At 29.7% G+C, this 11,037-nt stretch overlaps 1 protein-coding gene across 4 annotated transcripts in view; it reads right to left on the bottom strand.

Moving 5' to 3' along the window:
* LOC106679262 (uncharacterized) overlaps positions 1-6,401 on the bottom strand; it is an 18,876-nt gene extending 12,475 nt beyond the window's left edge. Inside the window, exon 1 of one of the 4 annotated variants that reach the window (XM_014418318.3) lies at positions 6,197-6,401. In XM_014418318.3, coding sequence (XP_014273804.1) covers positions 6,197-6,253 — 57 coding nt within the window. In that variant the 5' untranslated portion in view covers positions 6,254-6,401. Of the gene's footprint in view, positions 1-3,898; positions 4,443-6,196 lie in introns of those variants that run through there. The other 3 variants (XM_014418317.3, XM_014418316.2, XM_067051047.1) reach the window with 3 other exon arrangements.
* Between the last annotated feature and the right edge of the window lie 4,636 nt (positions 6,402-11,037).

Here is an 11,037-nt window from a genome sequence, read left to right as displayed (position 1 = left end):
AATCTAATTGGAAGGAGAGAATTTAATAATTGTTTTTGTTTACAAAATACTTTTATGGATTAAATGGGAATGATGCACAAATTTATTTTTCTTCTTAATATCAAAACTAATGATCAAAACTGATTGGTTAAAACAAATATTATATTAATAGTTCACTTAAATTTCAAGTAGCAATCAAATCATCAATAAAATGTTAAATTATTTTTATGCCCATTGTACATAGTTTATAGTAATATGTAAATACATTTTTTGAAATTATTCTAAACTAGTAATATAAAAATTAATTTAAATATGTCTTCTCCGGCTTAGATATTGTCAATTATTAGTTACATCTGACATTAGTTCCTCTTTACCAATTTCGCAATCCAACCAATCTTAGTTTGAATCGTCAAGTTCAATGTTTCTACATCCATGTTTTTTAATTTTCATTTTCATTTTAATCATGTTTTTTTTTTTGTATATATAATAAGAATCTTTATTATTTGAAAATCATTCACTTTGATTTGGAATTATTATTTCCACTTTTTTAATCTGTACATGTTTTTCCTTGGAGAAAGAGTAGAATAGCTCAAATCCCAGGACTGGATGAAATTTCAGTTGTGGCAGATAATTATTTATTCATTTGTATCAAATCTGAACCATCTTGTGGTTGGAAGACCCTCCTGGGACACATCCAGCCTCTACAAATTGGAAACTCTCTGTTCAATTTTCAGGACCTAGCAAGAGAAGTATTAACCTAGTACACTTGATAGATAAAAATAATATTATTATCAAAATATGCAAAAATTTTGAGTTCAAAATTATATTTTAAGTAGATTATAGGATATAGTACTTTTATTTGATATAATGTTTATTTATTTATTATAACAAAAAAGACAATATTCCTAATATAATAATACAGTGCACATTGAATACAATGAAAAAATAATAAAAATATAAGTATAAAATAACTAAATGTAAAACAAGGTCGAACATAGGTTCAAATTAAAATAACTGACTTAATTTAAAATATAAAATAAATTGAAAGCATAAAAATAATTTAAAACCTACATAAAAACTCAAACATCAATCATATATGAAAGTCATTTAAAGAATTCATAAAAACTCAATAACTTAAGAAAATTAAACAGAATATGAATATAACTTTTAAAATAAGAATCATAAATAATCAATTTAAAATATTTTTATTACAATCAAATTAATTGTACAATAATTAAATATCAACTTGTATTATTCGTTCAAAAATATGTAATGACTAAATGAATATACCGTGATTAACTGCATTTGCTTTTGTTTGAGATCCATTAATAGGTGAAAAATATGAATCATTATTTTGAGGAAAAGGGCTTTCTCAAAAAAAATTTAAGCCAGCTGTTTGGTTAAAAAATTAAAAGACCTACATAACTGAAATAACATATTTACGGTTGTAATGTTCCTGGATGTTAGAGCAACCTCTTCAATAAAATCGATTGTACTATATTTTTTTTTTTTTTTAGTTTTTCAAAAACGGCTCAAACAATTTTGATTTAACTCCATATATACATTGATAAACTAAATTATCTTTAATATAAGCTAGGTATTATTCCCATTGAAATATTTTATCAGGGATTAAATACCAAATTAAAAAAAGTCTTTTTCTACAGTTCCCTTAATTTAATTTATTAAAAAAAAAATTAGCCATTTTACAAATACTTAATGCAATACACAAATGTTATACAATTGTATACAAATACAAATGCATAAATATGAACAATTATTATTAATATTATAAAGAATAATGATGGCTACTTGCCCACTGACTGGTATAACAAACCCACTTACTTGGGTAGGCTACTAAACTATTTTCCCCAGCATCCCCACCTTCAAAAAATCAATATTGCCAAAAATCTCATACACCGTTGCCTTTCCTTATCCGATCCCCAACTGTAATTCTTCATATATAGACAAAACTAAGTGTTAAAGCCCAAAAGTACATTTTTCTTTCGTTAGTTTAATTTTATTACTTCCAATTGGTTTTTTATTTTTTTGTTAATTATAAGTTTATTTTTTGTTTAATTGTTGGTAATTAGAACTCATCACGTAAATATAGTTAAATAAGGAAGTTGTTATGATGCGAGTATAATAGAAATACATCGCTACGGCTCGGCGTACACAACAACATTGCGAAGTGCAATGGGATTAAGGCCTTTAGGCAGACTGATAAGGGAGCCGACAGTCTACAGTCCGCTGCCTGGAGCAAAAGAGCTACATAGCGAGATACACCCACCGGCTCACCGCTTTGAGGCATTCAAAGATTTTTTTTTGGGGTTCAGCTCATGACCCTCACCCACCAATCCACGTTTGCAGACGGCGGAGCTTCACGACGAGCGGTATGCGCATACCACTACTGTGAGTGATTGATTTTTTTTTCCTTCGAGCTTGCACCATTAATAGTAGAACATTTTTTTTTATATAGTTAAAGAGAAGCGATTTATTTCATGTATTCATCGAATTATTTTCTTTTCTTTATTACACATTTTTATTTTTTTTTCTTTATAACAACAGTCACAGTTTTTTTTTATTGTTTATTTTTGTTTTATATTTTAATTTTATTAAATTTGTATACCGTTTGGAAGGTTTTTTTTTATTCTCTACTTTTTTATTCTTTATTATTTTTGTGTTCACCATCTTTACAGGTCCTCCGTTATTTATTTTTCACCACCGAACCAGCGAACGATTTTTTAGGGGGAAGAGGTAAGTTGGTTCATTTAAGAAAAGCCCCTCGCCCCAACACTAAGAACCATCTCAGATCACGTTTCTCTCAACACAAATTATCTATAACTTCCCACAATTCAGCCGCATCCAAACCTTCAGAACATGCCCTTACACTTAACCACGCTTCTGATTTTGACCATACCACTATTTTAGCCACTGTTCCAAATTACCAAAAGAGACTCATCTCAGAATCCATTTCTATACATCTTGAACCCCAACCACAAAATTGATAAAAACTGTATCTCACATACCTACAGCCATATATTAAACTTAATTAAGACTAAGTAATTTTACTCTCATTTTATTATCATCACCAAATTTTTCTATTATAATTTTGTTTTTCTCCTGTTTATTATCTCTCTATCACTTATATTATCTATCGCTCATTCACATATCATCATCGCTACATTCACTTATATTTATTCATCTAGGTTTTATTAACTTTCACATTTACTTTGTTTTGTTTTTTGTGAACTTTTACTTCACATGTTTCTATTAACTTATTTCACTTATCATTATCATCACCTATATTGTTAACATTCTATCACAAATTTTTCACTCATTTCTGTACTTCATTACTTATTTTTAATCTTTTTATGTACTTCTTTTTACATCTCATCTTGTACTTTTATGTGTATTTTTATTTTGTAAACTTTCCCTTCAGATTTTTAAATTACCTTAATTCACTCTGAATTGTTCATGTTACTCCTGTTATCTTTACTATTACTATTATCAGTGTATATAAATTATTTTCACGATAAATAAGAAACTACAGTTGTTATCATTGTCTAATTATTTATCTTATTTATTTTTTATTATTTTAATTTTTTTGTTATTATTTTTTTTAAATATTCTTTATCTACTTTTACTTATTATTAGTTACTTCTTTTACAATCTTTGTTATTATATCCTATATTGTATTAACTACCCTAACTATATTTTCTTCAGTATACACTTACATTAGTAGTAACGATATGTATCATTCTAATTTTACTTAGTTATTCCTAAATTAGAAAATTATTACAGTTATTATTTTTATTATCATATTTCTGTTATATTTCCGAACAAACGATTCTTTAAACACAGATTTCCTTATTCATTAAAGAGGTTATGGCAAGCGGATAATGCTGGCAACTATACTCACCCAAAAGTTGTCAATTTATTTCTGGAATATCAGGCTCAATCTTCTCAAAAGTAACAAAGTACAATTTATTGCACTGTGTTACAGACTATGGGGTAATAGTAATAGTACTAGATGACGTAGGTCCAGTTTGTTCGTTTGAAGTTCAAAAGAACTCATTTTAAGATATGGATTTATCAGAACCGAATTTCTTTCAAGGCCATGTATGCTTTTTTTGGGGGGGTAAATCATTTATCAAATTTTTAATAGACATAGAAGCACTGAAGTATAATATGTTTGTTTTCCTCATATGCTTTTTACTGTTTAGCCTCAAAAGTAAGTTTTCCAGAATATAGCATTTCAAAAAAAAAAAAAGTATATATGTTTTTCCCCCACTCTACTGTAACATCTTGTATAATGGAGCTTTAAACCAAGACACATGAATTGGTTGTGCTAAGGTATACGATAAAAATGATTTTCTTAAGTCTTGAAGGTGCTTGTTCATTCAATATTACTAATATGGAGAGTAAAGTCCAATAGAAACATCCTCATTAAAAACCTACTACACTTAGATTTGGCCATAGCTAATGCTCCATGACAACCAGTCATGTGATAACTGGAGGAATATGGGAAGGTAGGCCACATAGTTGTCGATCACGCACCAATAAAGATGTACTAATTCATGTTGTTCATTAAATTTCTTATTTATATTTGAAAATGATTATTTGAAAGAATATGAGGAAGAAAAAGTCATAATAATACTGGTAAATAAGAAAATGAAGTAAGTCAGAAAGTATTCATTTCATTAACATTATTAATTGAATACTCTATGAAGATACCTTGGTGAAAATTCTAGCTTATTTACTGTACCTAATGCCTAAAAAGGTTCTGCGTATATGTACTAAAGCTGTGTGTGATTTTTTTTCCTACAAAACTTCATTTATTGCTCTGTATTTTTAGTGTCATTCATATTTTCCAAACGAAAGGTGTAGTAAATGTTTATTTACATTGTTTAAAGATATTAATATATTTCATAGTAGTCCTAAGTCCGTTTTAGAGGAAAATCAACGATAACCTATTTTCCTGATATACTACCATAAAGGTTAATGATGCAAAAAAAAAGTATGTTTATATATCTCAAAATATAAATACGAAAATGAAGATTGATTGTCTTTGTAAAAGTGCAGGTGGACTCACTTTTACTTTCTGTCATTTAATTTCAATAACTTTATGAGGTTGTAATTTAAGCACTTTAAGGTTTGTAATCTAATTAGCATCAAATGCGAAGTGTGGTTAGAAAATTATTGCATTCACTTTCCCGCTAGTCTTGCACCACATTGGGTACACAAAAATAATCATGTATTTTATTTTGAAACACAGGTTGGTTGTAATTTGTTACCAATTTTAAAACACTTCTATGGGGGAGGGGATGGTAACACTGAGTGCTAGGTAATCTTTTTTTATTTTTCGTACCCTCCTATAAAGGGGCCTCTACATGTTGGCCGAGCCATGGCGAACTCAGACATACGCGAGCATGTGGATGGGTGGCTTGGCTTGGTTGGCCTAGGCTCGTTGCCGAGCCGTCGAGAGTCGGTTTTTGGACACAGATCAAAGGGGTTCGTGAGGGCGCTCGTGTAGCATCTCCACCATTGTTCTATGTCTAGCTGCAACTGAGAGCTGTTAGGAGGTTAAAGGTGTTTGTTCGTACTTTTAAAATAATAAGTTTTAAATTTAATCTTATTTATTTTCCTTCAATTTTCTTTTTTTGTAATAAAAATAATACAATCCAAGTGCAATGGCTGAAACCACTAGTACGTCCGCCATGCTTGCCTCTCTGAATAACACTGACATGTGGATGGCCTTTGTTTGCCGAGCATTTGTACGAGCCTCCGATCCATGGCGAGCGGCCAACATGTGGATCCACCTTAAGATTGAAATTTGTAATTGGTACGTATACATATGGTGAGGTGTACCATATGTACAGCTGGCTACGAGGATACCTTGAATTGCCTTTTGTCATTATAAGATAGGTGAAGTTTCCAATTAGATTTGTAGACTTGGTTGGCTTACGCCAGTGGATTATTGGAACGGAGAGTAACCTAACTAATATAGTTATTTAATAACTTCTTGTCATGTGAATCATTACGGGTAATCGCTCTCTATAGTTATATCAATATATGTTCATCAAGATTATTAAGACGTATTATTAATATTTAAGTCACCAACAAACTTACACGCTTATTCATAGAAAAATAAAATTAATTAAGGTTATTACGATGTTTGTTAAATGAGTCTTTGTTAATAATAAATGATAAAACTTACAAGTCCTAGAAGTGCCAATAGAAGTATCTCTGAATTTTGGCTGAAGTATCTACACATTTATGTTTTTATTCTAATTACTGTACTGTAAATTTCCAACATAACCTCAACAAGAATGTCTGCTTCATAGTACTCTAATATTAATGACAATGTAACTAGTAAATAGTTAAAAATATGTGTTATTTAATTAAAAAAATTAGCTGCAACTGGCTGTATCTATCATAAAATAGTCCTATTTGCATACTTTAAATGGTGTTAATAGCTGAAAACGTAAAATTATCATTATCACTTTACTTCCATATACTCAGAATACTGATCAGATCATGTGATCTGAATATTAATATAACTGAAATATTAATGAAAAATTGAAATTATTTGTGATCATGAAAATAGTATTTGTAATACCTAATTATATTCTTAAATATAACAGAAGGGTGAAGATTCATTATTGGTAATAATAATGTTAATAATAATGTTAGCACACATTATTCAATTAACACTCTCAAATTTTATGTTGTTGTTAGTTATGCTAATGTTATGACAAGATTAAAGATCTTGCTTTGATCTTTTATCTTCTTTAGTTTTTTTGTTCTCAGTCTTGTTGAAGGCTAGAAATTCTGGCCGAAACGTTGGTACTAATAAATAAGTGTTTAATTTATTTTGATCTTAACTTTTTTTTTTATTTATTGATATTTAGAACTTTATAAAAAATACAACAAGTAAATTTGATCATAATGACATAATGATAATGATATGATACAGCATGTAGAGAAACTACCCAGTAGTAGAACTCTAAAAACATTCAATCTTAAATCTTGAGTAGTAAATCTAATAAAATTGAATTGTCTTTAAGAAAATTCAGATATATGAAATGAACAATTAATGAGTTGGTCCCAAAATTTGTGCAATAATTGTGATTAAAATCTAGATGATCTCCAAATGAAAATTTAATCCGACAAAGTTTAAATAATTCGACAAAAAAAAGCTATTTGGATTATTTCAAAATCCATGTTCTTTGAGTCAAGGAGAAAGAAAAAATATTTATATTTATTGAACTCAGTTGGTTTCATGTTGTAGTGTGTATCAAATAAAGTTCAAATTATTGTATAATTTGAATTACTTCATACTGTTTTAATGTTTATTTTTATTAAAATAACCTCTTTCACGTTACCAACCTAAACCTAAGTTGTAAATTTGAAACAAACAACCAATAATTGTTTATGTAATCACTTGTATTATTCAAAATTGGTTAGAAAAATTGTTTGAAATCGATTTCGGATAATCGCTTTGAGATTTATGTTGTATTGGTGAATTTATTTGTTAAGTTACCTCTAATACGTTTAAAATGTATCCCATGGTTCCAGCCTCTGAAGACAGGATTCGAATCGGTGCCGGTTCTGACTTATGAATGATAAAATTTTGTCTCTTGCACGCTTTCCCATCACAGCCTCAGTTAAATAAAAAATGACTGTTTTTTAATTAAAAGTAAATCATTTTAGATGCTAGATTCAAAATGTTCGGGTTTAATGGAAGAACCCCCGCACTGGGGGTGCGGTCAGTGAAGATAAACAAAATAAGTAAAAACTTATTTATTAGGGCCTACGTTTCGGCCAGAATTTCTAGCCTTCATCAGGACTGAGAACAAAAAAAAAGCAAGATAACAACCAATGAATAAAAGGATATATAAAATGTGTTGTCAGACATGAATAGTTTAAGTATTATAAGAAGATAAAAACTGTATGAGAAGAGTAATACTAAAATTAAGTAAGTAAAAAGAATAAATAATAATATACATATGAAAATCTATTTGAGAAATATATGTTCAAAATGAAACTTATTAAAAATAAAGGAATGAAAGATGTGGGAAATAAAACATATATCGGTAAATAAATATGTTAGTAAAATAACAGGGTAAATTGACCCAGTGTATTCATTTCCCTATGGAATTCGGCCACTCATAAAAATATTACCAACCCATAAAATATTCACATACATTTTTATTATTATTACCTTTTTAATTTAATTATTCTTGAAAGAGGATCTCATAACAGCTAGTTTAGTTCTGTTTACATCTCTACGGGTGTGAGTTGAATTTAATTCAGATAGCAAGGCTTGGCTTCACGCCATACATTTGTACTCATGGAGCATTTATGGAAACACAGACGCAGGAATAGAGACGGAATTGCGTGTCTTCGCGAATGTAGAAACCATATATGTTGGAATCAAAACAGTAGAAATCTGATCTTTTCTATACCAGAAAAATTGACCATCAGGGCCCTGTTTCATAATAAAGTACAAACTAATACTATTAGTCATGTAGATTTATCTTAATTCAATTACACTGACTTGTACAATAGTAACTTGTACTTTAGTATTTTTTAATTCCTGTAATACCACTAATAGTCATCCCTATCATGAAAAAAATAAGTATTAGTATTATTACCACGCTAGTTTCTACACTTGTACTATCAACTAATACTATTAGCTTTCATTATGAAACAGGGCCCAGAAGGTGCAGCAACAAATGGTGTTTAGTGGCACATTTCTCATAACCATTATCTTCGGCCATCATCAGATATAGGAGGCGTTATATTGATCAATAACCATGGGGGTACCCAGAGAAGGCAGCTATTCCTGCCATAGAAGCAAAAAAAAATTATTAATTTAATAAAATATATTTTTTCGAGTAAATACTAATTGTAATAAGCACTATGATAATTAGGTATAATGTTCTAAAAATTTGGGTTTTTGGTCTCCTTTTCCGTGCTAAAATGTCACAACCTGATTGTCTATGGCTTGCCCCCCCCCCGGAATTACTCTGCCCCCCCAATTACTTCGGCTTGTCCCCCTTGATTGACTAAGATTTGCTCCCCTCCTGTTTTGATCCTGAGTACACCCTTGTCAAAAGTAGCTATTCTTTCAATTAAACACGTTTTTTAAATGTATTTATGTGATGTAAGGGTGTCAAAGCTAGATTGAGGTTTTTTATGACATTCTTTAGGCAATAGCTGTACCGAAAGCTACAAGGGAGTTTTTAAAATAAATATTAATCACAAAATTAAATTAATTTTATTTATTTATTTTTTGTTTTATTTATCGGCTAGGAAATATCTATCGTTGGATCCAGCGCCGGATTAACAATGAAATAGAATCAGTAAATGCTGTGGGCTCCGCATTCATGGGATCCCTGTGCCTGAAGCAGAAATCTTTAACAATTCAGGCCACTATAAACAGATATTCTTGCTTAAATGAAATTTATTTTAAAAATATTTAGAGATTTGATGTATAAAAGTTATTACCTAGAGATTTTTATACCCTTAATTTGTCAAGAAATGAAGAACCATGTTAAAGTTTGTAATATGTCGAAATAATGTTTTATTTTCCTTTTGTATAAATTGTATTGTTTTAGAGACATAATAGAATGTAATTTAACAAAATAAATGAAATTGCTGTTTAGTGTTTATAAATTCGCTCACGCTGTATTGAAAACAGTTTCCTTGTAAATGTTGTGATTTATTTTTTTATCATACAAATCTTGACCCTCCTAGTACTATTTGCCTGCAGGCCTTGCTCTGGCTTAATCCGCTTCTGGTGTAATCATTTGCAGAGGCTTTGTAATTCTAACATTCTTTTTTTACTCTCACTGATTTTTTTTTAATTTATTACAAATCTTTAGAGATGAGAGTTGTAAAATAGTCTTTGAAAGTAAAAATATTATTTTCATACAATATCACTTCTGGACCAAAGACTGAAAAAGTTTTCCAATAATTTAATTTGATTTTATTCTATTATCCTATTTATTATCCATCCTGCTATTCAGGTGGTACTGAACCCATTTTATGTTTCGTTTAGGTCTGTTGAGTCATGTTGAAGTTGCAATTTAAAAAAAATTAAGGTCCTAGAAAATCTTGAACAAAAAGTTTTACCTTTTGATAACCACAAAAATTCGTATGTTTTTTTTATGTGTGAAAAATCATATAAATTCGATTTCCAGTAACCTGAGAAAGTGTTAAATATGTAATTTATCTTAAACCTTTCTTTAAAGAGGAGACAGAGTTGAGGTGAGGTCAGAGAGCTGACGTCACTGGTTAGCTCAGCCAGTCTATATTAGGCATGGGATAGTGGGACTACGTCTCTTATGTTCGCATACTCTTGCAGAACTCTGAACATTTCTACGCCTTAGGACTTTTGCAAAGATCCTAGCAGTTTAAAAATGAATTATCTCATTTCAACATCCGCAAATATTGAACTATAGTAATAAAAATCTATAATGAATTCTGTAGATTTCATTAAGAAAATAGTCGTATTTTTTAAATGATATTTATATAAGTGTCAGAGTCGAAGTCCACATGGAAGATTAATTAAAGGCGATTTTAGAGACAAGCGAAAGCCACACAGACTTGTTGGATATAAAAGGCCATGGGTAAAACGTACGTTCATAACTATCGTCTTACAAATTTGAACTTATCAAAAAACACCAAAACGTAATCAAAAAGTATTCCCACGTAGTTGACCTGTCGCATAACTCATAAAATTCATAGCTCCCACTAAATATATTCCCTCCCCTCCTCATCTCAAACAAAGGAACTAATTGACCGAAAACGTATTTTTTGGACCTAAGAGGCTCTAAAATGGATAGAGCTCTTGAAAAGAGCATATCGAAAATTCGTTCCGATTACAATACTCTGCTAATCTAGATATTTAGTAAAAAATATCATCAAATCGTGAAAAAAAATATTTTTAAAGGATTTAGCTCGTATAACTATTGGATACAAAAATTATAAATATCCCAGGCATTGAGTTCCAGACTTTGGGCAACACCAATTAGTACTTTTTGTATATAT

Source organism: Halyomorpha halys, unplaced genomic scaffold (genome assembly GCF_000696795.3).
Source record: "Halyomorpha halys isolate HHAL.00 unplaced genomic scaffold, Hhal_1.1 Scaffold187.1, whole genome shotgun sequence".
Lineage (NCBI taxonomy): Eukaryota > Metazoa > Arthropoda > Insecta > Hemiptera > Pentatomidae > Halyomorpha > Halyomorpha halys.
Note: the sequence above shows the minus strand (reverse complement) of the source record. Positions and strands in the feature narration are given on the sequence as shown.